Source organism: Staurois parvus, unplaced genomic scaffold (assembly GCF_062004578.1).
Source record: "Staurois parvus isolate SC_StPar_1 unplaced genomic scaffold, SC_StPar_1.0 ptg000376l, whole genome shotgun sequence".
NCBI classification, from domain to species: domain Eukaryota; kingdom Metazoa; phylum Chordata; class Amphibia; order Anura; family Ranidae; genus Staurois; species Staurois parvus.
The window spans coordinates 2,585,488-2,599,257 of NW_028318172.1; the positions used below are offsets into that span (position 1 = coordinate 2,585,488).

Sequence of the window (13,770 nt, forward strand, 5' to 3'; positions counted from 1 at the left end):
AAATGCCCAGAATGCACTGAAAAATAGTAAATTATTAACTATTTCAGACATTTTGAGAGGAATAGAGAGAGCAGAAGCAGAGAGAGCAGTATGTGTTGAGATGACCTGCCTTTTCTGGTTGTATTCACTATGGATCCCATCATGAACATAATGCAGCACGTTCTACCATTTTTTTCTTCATGCAAAACCTGGAACTGACTGCTGCACTGGTGTGCTAGGTCCATTTGAATACATGGAAAACGCTTTGCACGCATTTCTGAAGACGAAAAATGGCTCTGGACAGCATCTGGACATGGAACAGTTAAAAAACTATTCTAAACGCAAACGCTTATAAACGCAGTTAACCGCGTTTACAAACGTTTGGCATTTGAAATGCCAGTAAAATCTACTCCTGAACGCAAGTTTGGTGCATTCAAAAAAATTACTGTAGACTCAACTGCCTGTAAATGACTATGTGTACATGGACACATAGGAACACATTAGGGGGAGTTTAGGGGCTGCTGAAAAAACGCAGAACAGCTCCTGAACATCAGTTTAGGAGCTGCAGTGTACAGTGGGGATCGAAAGTTTGGGCACCCCAGCTAAAAATTTGTATTGATGTGCATAAAGAAGCCAAGGAAAGATGGCAAAATCTCCAAAAGGCATCAAATTACAGATTAGACATTCTTATAATATGTCAACAAAAGTTAGATTTTATTTCCATCATTTACACTTTCAAAATAACAGAAAACAAAAAAATGGCGTCTGCAAAAGTTTGGGCACCCTTTACCCTTTGGGCTGAATTTATAGCATGCACTGCCCCCTTTGCAAAGCTGAGACCTGCCAGTGTCATGGATTGTTCTCAGTCATCGTCTGGGAAGACCAGGTTATGTCAATCCCAAAGGTTTCAAATGCCCAGACTCATCTGACCTTGCCCCAACAATCAGCACCATGGGTTCTTCTAAGCAGTTGTCTAGAAAACTGAAACTGAAAATAGTTGACGCTCACAAAGCTGGAGAAGGCTATAAGAAGATAGCAAAGTGTTTTCAGATGTCAATATCCTCTGTTCGGAATGTAATTAAGAAATGGCAGTCATCAGGAACAGTGGAAGTTAAAGCAAGATCTGGAAGACCAAGAAAAATATCAGACAGAACAGCTCGCAGGATTGTGAGAAAAACAATTCAAAACCCACGTTTGACTGCATGATCCCTCCAGAAAGATCTGGCAGACACTGGAGTTGTGGTACACTATTCCACTATAAAGAGATACTTGTACAAATATGGTCTTCATGGAAGAGTCATCAGAAGAAAACCTCTTCTACGTCCTCACCACAAAAATCATTGTTTGAACTTTGCAAATGAACATATACAGACAAGCCTGATGCATTTTGGAAACAAGTTCTGTGGACCGATGAGGTTAAAATTGAACTTTTTGGCTGGAATGAGCAAAGGTACGTTTGGAGAAGAAGGGGCACAGAATTTAATGAAAAGAACCTCTGTCCAACTGTTAAGCATGGGGTTGGATCAATCATGCTTTGGGGTTGTGTTGCAGCCAGTGGCACAGGGAACATCTCACGAGTAGAAGAAAAAATGGATTCAATAAAATTTCAGCAAATTTTGGATGGTAACTTGATGCCATCTGTGAAAAAGCTGAAGTTAAAGAGAGGATGGCTTCTACAAATGGATAATGATCCTAAACACACCTCGAAATCCACGGGGGATTGCATCAAGAGGCGTAAACTGAAGGTTTTGCCATGGCCTTCACAATCTCCTGACCTCAACATAATTGAAAATCTATGGATAGACCTTAAAAGAGCAGTGCGTGACAGACAGCCCAGAAATCTCAAAGAACTGGAAGACTTTTGTAAGGAAGAATGGGCAAAGATACCTCAAACAAGAATTGAAAGACTCTTGGCTGGCTACAAAAAGCGTTTACAAGCTATGATACTTGCCAAAGGGGGCAGTACAAGATATTAACTCTGCAGGGTGCCCAAACTTTTGCAGACGCCATTTTTTTGTTTTCTGTTATTTTGAAAGTGTAAATGATGGAAATAAAATCTAACTTTTGTTGACAAATTATAAGAATGTCTAATCTGAAATTTGATGCCTTTTGGAGATTTTTCCATCTTTCCTTGGCTTCTTTGTGCACATTAATACAAATTTTTAGCTGGGGTGCCCAAACTTTCGATCCCCACTGTACATGAGCCCTTAGTTTGGTCAGATTGAAACTGAAAAGAAGAGTAACTGGCATTAACACCTGGTATTTCTCAGCTAAGGAAGAAATAAAAATACAACAGCTTATATTTGCAAATAAATAACTTATAAACACGGACATGGGGTAACATACACTTTAAGGATTCACATGTTGGATAACTATTTACTCATCGCAATATCATTTTTATTTTTTACAAAACAACTTGGTAATATATTATGTTTGTGTGCCCTACAATTAACTGTAGTATATCTTTAACTAAAATGTGATATAAAATCTTCAGATCTAAATTGTGCATTTTAGCATGTGTGCAAAAACTGCAAAAAAAAGGCCCTAGTATGTTGATCTTTCAGAAAATCATAGTTGTCCTATGTCTTCCTTACATTTCCTATTAAAGCACACCTGTAAGTGTCTCTTTGAGCATGTGAGTACAACTCCGACCTGAATCTGATGACACCTTCAAAATCTTGTGATAGTGAAATAGACAATCGTAAATAAAACTCAACTTTATTCAGTGGCATCTGCACTCAGAAACTATATGACATGGTAATAGAAGAAGGGCAACAAACGAAATAATTAAAATGGAATGTCAGTACTGACATTAGAAGATCAATACATGGAATGTAGCAGTTCACTTGGCCTATCTAGTGAAGCTACCTATATATAAATCCTGAACGTATCCATTGGTGGGCTCATGAGTCCTAACCAAATGCACAGATTTTCTTTCCAAGACAACGAGGTAGCAAATAATGTACTGTCTGAAGAAGCAACAGGTGTGCAGTCCCCTTAAGATGATCTCCCTGGCAGCCAGTTTACTTTATCCAGCAGACACTAATATAAAGCAATTATCTGGATTTACCTTCTGCATTTAGCTGACAGTATTGCCTTGACTATGCAATTGTCTTTCACACTAGATCCCATTGAGATGAACAGATAGCTGAAGACAAAGTAGTTTAGTGCTGCAGCAAAGGATGGCAATTCTAGAAATCTAAGAGACAGTCACTGTAGCATAAGGAACATGTTTTTTCAAGACCATATGGCACTTATAATCCAGCAGTCAGCTATCCTCAGCCTTCAGAAAAACAGGTGGAATCTGTTCCACCTTCTCTGAGCAATGAACAAACAGGAAGAATCCAGCAGAGTGCCTCTCCAAAGTCTGCTGCCTTCTTCCCAACAGTGCTCTCATGGACCTCCTTCCGTACAGACTCTCCTGCAGAACATTCCTCGCTCTGATGTCATGGATTCTCCAGGCCAGTACACGTGTCTAGGGGTGGCACCTCATCCCTTTAAACCCGAACACATATTATTTACACAGGTTCTGTGGCTGAGTAGGGTGGTAATCAAACTCACTTATAGCCTTATCTGCATTAAATTAGCATCAGAACCTGTGTAATTAATGTGTTCGAGTTTAACCATTTTCCCGCCGTCCTATAGCAGAAATACTCTTACAGGGTGGCAGGGGTGCGCAAAATCACGTATATATACGTTATCTTGTATTTCTGGGTAGGGGGAGCGTGAGCGCCCTACCTGCGCCGCCATTGGCGGCCTCATCTGTGGATCATCGGGTCCCAGCCGGTGATTCTCCGCTGGCATCTGTAATCAATACAGATCTCTCCCCTGTCAGCTCCTGCACATTGCTTTGTATTGCTTTGCACACTCAGGGAGGCTGAATACAAATGCACGCCACACTTTTCAGAAATTTGTAAACAATTTTGAAAACCATTTATCATTTTCCTTCCACTTCACAATTATGTGCCACTTTGTGTTGGTCTATCACATGAAATCCCAATAAAATATATTTACATTTTTGGCAGTATCATGACAAAATGTGAAAAATATCAAGGGTTATGAATACTTTTTCAAGGCACTATATATATATATATATATATATATATATATATATATATATATATACACACACACATACATAGCCAGGACTTAAGAGTTACTTGCCACCAGTTGCCACACCTGACCCCTATCCTGCCCTGCCCTTAATTCCTGTTCCCATAACTTTGGGAGCATGAAATTGTCCAAAATAATTTGGTACGCTGATGTCGTAAGAGTTCCCTTCAATGGAACTAAGGGGCCAAGCCCAACCCCTGAAAAACAACCCCACACCATAATTCCCTCTCCACCAAACTTTACACTTGGCACAATGTAGTCAGGCAAGTACCTTTCTCCTGGCAACTGCCAAACCCAGACATGTCCATCGGATTGCCAGTCAGAGAAGTGTGATTTGTCACTCCAGAGTAGAAATTCTGAGGACCCTCTGCACACTGGTATATACCCTTTCAAGCAGACTAAGCAATAAATAGGGATATTTAGTTCACACATATTGCAATACATGCTTAAGCTGGCCAACTGTGTCAAAGTAATCCCTCTATGGCCAGTCCTACTCTGCTCTGCCTACACAAATGCTACTGTGGACACAATGCTAGCATAGGGGAAAAGACACAATGGGGAGAGCTACAAGGTTCAGGTCTGGCTACTGACCCAACAATACAGCAAACGAGATATACCTGTGCTCAAATCCCAACAGCTAGTGCATATATATTTAGTGTGAACTAAATATCCCTATTTATTGCATAGTCTGCTTGAAAGGGTATATACCAGTGTGCAGAGGGTCCTTCAGAATTTCTAGTGTTAATATGTGGTTACACCCCTTTAGCACCTGATGGATAAATGCATGCACTAGCTTTTGGGATTTGAGCACAGGTATCTCTTGTTTGTTGTCACTACAGAGAACACATCTCCACTGCTTTATAGTCCAGTGGTGGCATTCTTTACACCACTGCATCCGACACTTTGCATTGCACTTGGTGATCTAAGGCTTGGATGCAGCTGCTCAGCCATGCAAACCCTTTCTATGAAGCTCTCTACGCACTGTTGTGCTAATCTGAAGGCCACAAGAGGTTTGGAGGTTTTTAGCTATTGACTCTGCAGACAGTTGGTCACTTCTGCGCACTGTGCGCTTCAGCATGTGCTGACCCTGCTCTGTCATTTTATGTGACCTACCACTTCGTGGTTGAGTTGCTGTTGTTCCCAGTTGCTTCCACTTTGTTATAATACCACTAACAGTTGACCGTGGAACATTTAGTAGCAAGGAAATTTAATTGATGGACTTATTGCACAGGTGGCAACCTATCACGGTACCACAAATTCACTGAGCTCCTGAGAGTGACCCATTCTTTCACAAATGTTTGTAGAAGCAGTCTGCATGCCTAGGTGCTTGACTTTACACAAATGTGGCCGTGGAGGTGATTGGAACACCTGAATCCAATGATTTGGAGGGGTGTCCCAATACTTTTGGCAATATAGTGTGTATATATATATATATATATATATATATTTTTTTTTTATTAGAGTTTATCTATCCACCCACAACTAATATGTAGAACTTAGTGGCCACTGGTGAGCTGATTTATCAACTGGCTTGTTTCTTAAATTAAATTGGAAAGATCTCCTTTTTGGATATAAAATGCCCCTTCCATTTATGTGCTGTTTCAGTGTTCTAGCAGGGAACCAAGGTAAAGAGTTGGAGTTCTAGAAAATGCAGAGCCTATTGGGCAACTTTGCAAACCAAATGCTGTAATAAAGCAGATGTCACTTCGGTTACTACTAGATTGAATATCACACCTAGATAATCATTTATGTGCTAAAATGAGGATGGGCAACTGGTATTACTCTAGGGGCTTCAATTACCATCCTGCTTTTTCCTAGAAGGATGCTCATGCTCACATCCCCAATATTAAAATAAACAGGAGATCTAGACTAGCCTCAGACAGAGGGCTGAAGGAGAGCTTGCCGGTCCCAGAAAAAGAGCCAGTGTGCTGCAGACACAGTGCAGGGGGAGAAAATGTATTTAGAAATGGTACTGTGAGTGAGCGTTGTCAAAAAAAGGCAAAAAAACACAAAAGAGGAAAACTAAAACCGTCACCACCACGCTGGATATATGCTCTTCCCCTCTCTCCCTTTTTGTTTTAAAATAAACAGAGAAGGATAATATCTGAACCAGGGGCAGACTGACAACTCATGGGGCCCCCGGGCAATAGGGGATTATGGGGCCCCTGTGTCCTTGCCCAAACTCAAAAAAGCCTATGAAAAAAGTACCAGGTGCATCTCATGGGGCCCCCTACTGACCCTGGGCCCTTGGGCAGTGCCCGAGTTTCCAAATGGTCAGTCCACCCCTGATTCTGAACTCTATTAATAAACAGTTGTTTTGGGAACCAGCAGTACTAAGTTTATCAATGGACCTAGGTTTCCTTAAAAACCAGACACATTCAGCAGTGCCGACTATTTCAGCTATAATGTACAAAACAGTAGCGTAGTAGTAGCCCTAGCAGTTCATGCGTCTGCTATGGGGCATGGGGTGAGATGGGGGCCTGTTTTAGGGGGGCTGTTGAGGCAATTTCAACATAGAAAACCTGTGTACGTATAAATATAATACATACCTATCACTGTATTACTAAAGACTACAGAAATTGCTGTTGACACTGACCCTGTATTACCTGTGTCAGACAAAGAGGAGGAGACTCCAGAATTGTTCTCCTTAGTCACAGATCCCCTTGCCAGCTTTGTCCTAATGGGAATTGTTTTAGCGGTCTTAAACTGGTCATACATTAGTAGAATTTCATTCGAAAATCGTTTAAGAACTTTTGTTTGATTTTTTTAATGGTTACTTGGGTCGAATCAACAGCCATTTTGTGACCACAGTGATTAGGTCATTCAAAGAAACAAGATGTAAAGTTTTTTTCAAACAGATGAATGTTTAACAGTGTTTAGCCCAATTTGCAGCTTTGGCAGGAAAAGGCATGAGGAACTCTATTGCAGAACATAGAGCAACCAGTGCCAAGCCGCCCTCCATCCACTAGGGGGTGCACTGAGGATGTGGACTGCTCTGCAGGGCTCAGTTCCATTAATTTACCCTAACTTCCTGCTGACAATGGTTTCACTGAGAAGGAAGTGAGGGAAAATCACAGGACACAGACAGAAATTAAAATATGAGGGGTTCTAGCCTTTTCCCACTCTCATAAAAATGTTTTACTTCAGTCTGTGAGCAGTACTAAAAAAAGTTTAGATGGATATATACTTTAATGCATAGTAAATTAATTATATCCCGATGTAGAACGTACAGTACTTGTCTTAGCAGCCAAATTGAGTTCTCAAAACAGTGAATTACAAAGCAGAACTGCTTTTTTTCCACTAAATTACACTTGTATGTTTAGGAAATCCAGCTAAACTATGATAATGTATTATGCAGTTACATAAAACTAGTATGTTGTTACATACATTAACCACTTGCCTACCAGGCACTTATACCCCCTTCCTTACCAGGCCAATTTTCAGCTTTCAGCGCTGCCGCACTTTGATTGACAATTGCGCGGTCATGCAACATTGTACCCATATGAAATTTTGATCATTTTTTTCTCACCAATAGAGCTTTCTTTTGGTGGTATTTAATTGCCACTGGGCGCTTTACTTTTTGCGCTATAAATAAAAAAAGTGCAAAAAATTTGAAAAAAAAAAAAAGTTTATTTGTTTCTTTTATAAAATTTTTCAAACAGGTATTTTTTCTCCTTCACTGATGTGCGTTGATGAGGCAGCACTGATGGGCACTGATAGGCGGCACTGATGGGCACTGATAGGCAACACTAAAGGGCACTGATAGGCAGTACTAATGAGGTGGCACGGATAGGCGGCACTGATAGACAGCACTAATTAGGGGTCACGGATAGGCGGCACTGATATGCAGCACTGATAGGCGGCACTGATAGGTGACACTGATTATGGGTACTGATAGACGGCACTGACTGGCACCACTGCTGGGCACTGACTGGCGGCACTGACTGGCACAACCCCTGGGCACTGACTGGTGGCACTGACTGGCAGCACTGCTGGGCTGCACTGGTGGGTGGCACTGGTGGGCAGCACTGGTGGGTGGGCACAGGTGGGTGGCATTGGTGGGCACAGGTGGGTGGCACTGGTGGGCACAGGTGGGTGGCACTGCTGGGCACATGAAGGTGGCACTTCTGGGCACAGGTAGGTGGCACTGCAGAGTGGCACAGGTGGGTGCACTGCTGGGCACAGGTGGGGGCACTGCTGGGCACAGGTGGGTGCACTGCTGGGCACAGGTGGGCGGAGCTAGTGGGCGCACTGCTGGGCGGAACTTGCGGGTGTCACTGCTTGGCACCGATCATCAGGGCACTGATCATCAGTGCCCTGATGATCGGTGCCGATCCCCGCTCTGACAACTGCCGGTTCTCGGCAGTACTTTCCTCACGATCTGACAACGTGAGGAAAGTGCAGCCGAGAACCGGCACTTGCATTTCCCTGTGATCAGCGTGTCATTGGACACCGCTGATCACGTGGTAAAAGGCCGGTATGATCGGCCTTTTACCACATCTCGTGATCAGCTGTGTCCGTAGGACACAGCGATCATGGAGATCGCCGGGTGCGCGCCCCCTGGGGCGCGCAGGAGAGCGCGTTCTGGGAGGACGTCATATGACGTCCACTCAGAACTGGCCGGCCGCGGTGAAGCCGTCATTCGGCTATGTGCGGTCGGCAAGAGGTTAATGTCCTAAAGCACACAAATATACATCTAACAAGTACAAATACATGCAAGGCTTGCAAATGGAAAAAACATTTAAAAAGTTTCCTAGCAAGCCAATTAGAAATGTTTTGTAAATGAATATTTAGGCAGGTCTGCATTTTGATAACACTCTGCCCCAGACATATAAATGATGATTCCAATTTATTTCAGTTCCTTTCCTTTTGTTATTAGCACAGTAGAATGATTATGAAAATGAAAAGATCCCGCAGAGGACCTCAAACTGTCTGTTTTATATGCAGAGCTTCCATTGGACTGCAAGTGATTTACAGTAACTATAAAAACATATAGCTGTCTGTCAGCATAACCTACAGGGTAGAATTCAAAGGTAGAAAGCAACACTGTCTAGTGCAATATCAAAAAGAGAATGGATTGGCAAATATGAATTCAAACCAAACTGGCATGGAAACTTGGATAATAACCAACAGCAAATAACAAGTGTCGAGAACATAGCTCTAAAATTGGAATTCTCAGAGGGTAAAAACCATTGGATCTGAGCATACTGGGATGGCATGCATGGAAGGTCAGACAGGCAGCCCACTTCAGAACATGTGTGTTCCTCTTTCAGAGAAGGAAACATGCCTCCTGCAGAATACATAAGCCTTGTTGGATTGTTATTGTCCATCAGGCCAATTTTTATTTATTACAGCTATTTATATAGTGCCAACAATTTATTCTGTTCATTCACATCAGTCTCTGCCCTCAAGGAGCTTACATTCTAAGGTCCCAACCTCACATTCATACATACATATACCAGGGACAATTTAGACAGGAGCCAATTAACCTACCAGCAAGTCTTTGGAGTGTGGGAGGAAACCTACGCAAGCATAAAGGAAAGATGCAAACTCAACATAGGATGTGAATAAACTGTTGCTCAGCGTCCAAAATTGATCAGAAAGTCCGTAGTCTCATATTTTAAATTCATATGGTAAGTTCTTATTTTTCATGGAATTTCACCATGGGTCTTTAAGTGCTCAGCTCCTACAGTTGTGCTCAAAAGTTTGCATACCCTGGCAGAAAATTGTGAAATTTTGGCATTGATATTGAAAATATGAATGATCATGCCAAAAAATGCTCTTTTATGGAAGGATGATGATCATATGAAGCCATTTATTAACAAATAGTTGTTTGGCTCCTTTTTAAATCGTAATGATAACAGAAATCACCCAAATGGGGCTGATCAAAAGTTTACATACCCTGGAATGTTTGGCCTTGGTACAGACACACAAGGTGACACACACGGGTTAAAATGCCAGTTAGAGGTTAATGTCCCACATCTGTGGCTTTAACTCCATTACCTTGTTACGCAGGAATTTTGACAGTTCTTTTCTGATCCCCATGGCTCAGTATCTAGCCTAGTCAGTGCTTCCATGTAAGAACTAACAAACTCATTGACTATTTATACACTGACACTAATTGCAATTTAAAAATCCACAGATGTGGGACATTAACCTCTAATTGGCATTTTAACCCGTGTATGTCACCTTCTGTGTCTGTACCAAGGCCAAACATTTCAGGGTATGTAAACTTTTGATCATAGCCATTTGGGTGATTTCTGTTATCATTATGATTTAAAAAGGAGCCAAACAACTATTTGATAATAAATGGCTTCATATGATCATCATCCTTCAATAAAAGAGCATTTTTTGGCATGATCAGTCATATTTTCAATATCAATGCCAAAATTTCACAGTTTCTGTCAGTGTATGTAAACACTTGAGCACAACTGATATCTCCAAGACAGTGTGGTCTTCTTCCTCTTTACCCCTCAAAAATAATATTTATAAACCGCACATAGTGCATTATCTCTTTCACATATAATAAATCAAAATTAAATTACCCTTACACAGAAGTGCTCAAAAAGTGCCAAAACTTCACCAAGTGTCACCATACTATGTCCGTAATTCCTATTCTTTTTTTTTTTTTTAAACAAATGAGGTTTATTCAAAGAAGCATATCATAGAACATCAATGAACTACAAAACTGCTTTGCATGGTATGAAGTCATGTAGTACATGGTGACAAAAAATGACTTCAGTAAAATTCAGTAGTACGGTTAATCAATGGTCTATATTTATATGAGATATTCACATATTGGAATGGTTACACATTGCAAATATAAACATCAAATCTGACAAGAGAAAGTGCATGAACAGAAGGATGAAATTGAAAAGAGAAAGAAAAAAAAGAGCAATTGTAAGAACAGATCCATTGCCACAAGCAGTGTCAAATTTCCACAAGCATGATACGCACATCGAAAAGCAAAAAAAAGTGCTATTCGCCCATCAGCCCTCTATACGTTTCTGAAAAGGTGAAAGCATACTAACTTCACCATAGTATATGGAATCTGGTAACCATGTCATTGGTCATAGTCAGTGTCCTTTCCAGCTCCTGAATTACGTTAACCGCTCTTACCAATCTTGAATCGAGGGGGCATGAGTGGTCTTCCAATGCCTGGGGATTAAGGACCAAGAATTGTTTGTACGATTTCATGGAGCACTCAGAGATATGGAGGAGACAACATTCAGGGGTTAAGGGTAACGCAGTCTCAGTAATAGAGTATGTCAACTTGCGCACTTTGTCCCAAAATTGCATAAGCCGTGGGCATTGCCACCAAACATGTAACAGGGAACCCTCGGCTAATTCACAGCGCCAACATAGGCCTGACATCTGGGGGAACCTCCTCTTTAACCTACCAGGAGTAGCGTACCATCTTGTTAACAATTTATAGGAGGTTTCTTGAGTCCTAGTGCTGCTGGAGCATTTGTGAGCAAAAATGCAGGCTTTTTTCCATTGCACATCAGAGAACTCTATCTGAAGGGCTGATTCCCAACCAATCTGAAAATTGTCAGGGGGATCAGGTTTTGAAGCCAAGAATAGGCCAGAGAAGTGGTTTTGTGAATGGGCTTCCCCTTTAAACAAAGCGATTCTAGGGTTGCAAGGGGACTAGAAAAAGCTTATTTCCATCTGTGGTTAGTCAAGAAATTGTGCATTTAAAAATAAGTCCAGTATGGGAGAGAAACCTTTCCACATAATTCCTGGAGCTCAACCTTGGACTTAATTCCCCCACATTTGAGGCAGTGAGTCTCTAACAGAGATAAGCCTGGCTCATGCACTGGAATCACTCCCTTCTCCAGCCCGGGGGAAAACTCTGGGTTATCAGCTATAGGAGTGAGAGGACCAGGAGAATGAGCAAAGCCCACAACCCTTGTGACATCATGAAATGCCTCTAATTTTGCTCCAATTAAGGGATGTGCTAACAGACGCTTTGGATAGGCAGACTTTGACAGCCATGGTGAAAATCTTAAGGGGGCCGAAGTATAAGAGCTTTCCAGGGAAACCCAATGTTTACGCAATTCCTACTCTTACCCTCTAGTCAAAATTTCTTGCTTTATAAAGGATAAGAGTATGACTTATGGACATAGTATGGTGACACTTGGTGAGGTTTTGGCACTTTTTGAGCAATTCTGTGTGAGTGTAATTTAATTTTGATTTATTACATGTGAAAGAGACAATGCATTATGTCCCTTCCCCCTTCCCAGCTAATATCCTCTCTCTCTTCAAATCTAAATCCACCCAGCCCACCCCCCCTCAAAAAAAAAAAAAATCGCTCCTCCTAGCACATATTCTCTGCTTCTCAAATTTTCCCTCCAAGTACACATCCTCTCCCCCAAACTCCAAATCCCTCCCTCCCAGCACAACCCCCCCGAAACAGAATCACCCCTCCTAGCACAAATCCCCCAATTTCCTCTCCTAGCACAACTACCGCCCAATTATCCCTACTAGCACACATACCACCCCACCAAAAAAATAAATATTTCCTCTCCTTGCACAAATCCTCTTCCCCCCTCCCAACACAAATCCTGCCAAATCACCACTCCTAGCACACACGCCCCAAATTTCCCTTCCTAGAAAAATTCCCCTGCCGCCCCCCAAATTCCCCCTTCCTAAGCAAGCACAAATCCTCTCCCATTCAATCTCCATGCGGTGCCCCCCCACTTCAAATGATACTGCAGTGCCCAGGGCAGCCACCCCCTGTCCTGGCCCTGCTTATAGTCCACTGTTTACTTCCTCCGACTCTATAAAAGAAGGTCCACACTTTCATATAGACTTAAGGCTGGAGGAAGAGTCTACAGAAGCTGTGAATTGCACCCGCAATCCGCTGATCAGGGTTGCAATGCTTTGCAGGCTCCAATGCAAAAAAAATTAAAAAATTCAGTTTTTTCCAATTTTGCAATACCGGTGCATTTATTTTTCTTACAAAAGGTGGAATGTACCTTTTAATATCCATTGTCTCTTGGATAATGCATTAGGATCATTATGTTTTCTTTTGCTGATTTATAGTTAAAAGCTGACAGCAAAATGGTAACACAAAAGGTTCTTACCTCTACAGTATCAGGAGATGAAGCGGTCTCCCCAGTAGGGTCCTGGACTTCCTCATCATGAAATGTGGCACGTTTATAGTCGGACATCTGAGAACAAAAGAAACCGAATCAAAATCAGTATACTGGCAAATGAGTATAGAGTGTATAAAGGCCACTTTGATTAGCACGATTCTGAGTGAATGTGAAGATTTTCAATGCTGGTTTTCTCTGCTGGAAGAGAAATCATAAACAGCAACTCTAACAAAAAGCTTTGACTTTTCAAAAAAGAGCTTCTGTATACAATCTATTACACGTCACGTCTGCACCAAAAGGGATACATCAATGATTTCATCTGTGGGTTCACCCAACAAAGCAAAATAAGTATCCTTATAGAACTAGGGTGAAATAGATGAATGTCTTTATAGAAAGCCCTCTCTCTGTAGGACAGGATAATGACTTATGTTTTTATTTAAATTCCCATATAAAACAATTTAGGCAATTAATAGTCTGGTTCAAGTCCATGTAATAGAATTTTATAATTTTTATTCCCCCTTCATACCTGTCCATTCAGTTGCAGCGTATTACTGCACACTAACATGCAGTACTTTGT

The 13,770-nt window shown here is 41.6% G+C and overlaps 1 protein-coding gene across 1 annotated transcript in view; it reads right to left on the bottom strand.

Moving 5' to 3' along the window:
* ECE2 (endothelin converting enzyme 2) overlaps positions 1–13,770 on the bottom strand; it is a 94,901-nt gene that overhangs the window by 49,610 nt on the left and 31,521 nt on the right. The window contains exon 2 of the mRNA XM_089685495.1: positions 13,182–13,268. Within this exon, the coding sequence (XP_089541621.1) occupies positions 13,182–13,268 (87 nt within the window). The remainder of the gene's footprint in view (positions 1–13,181; positions 13,269–13,770) is intronic.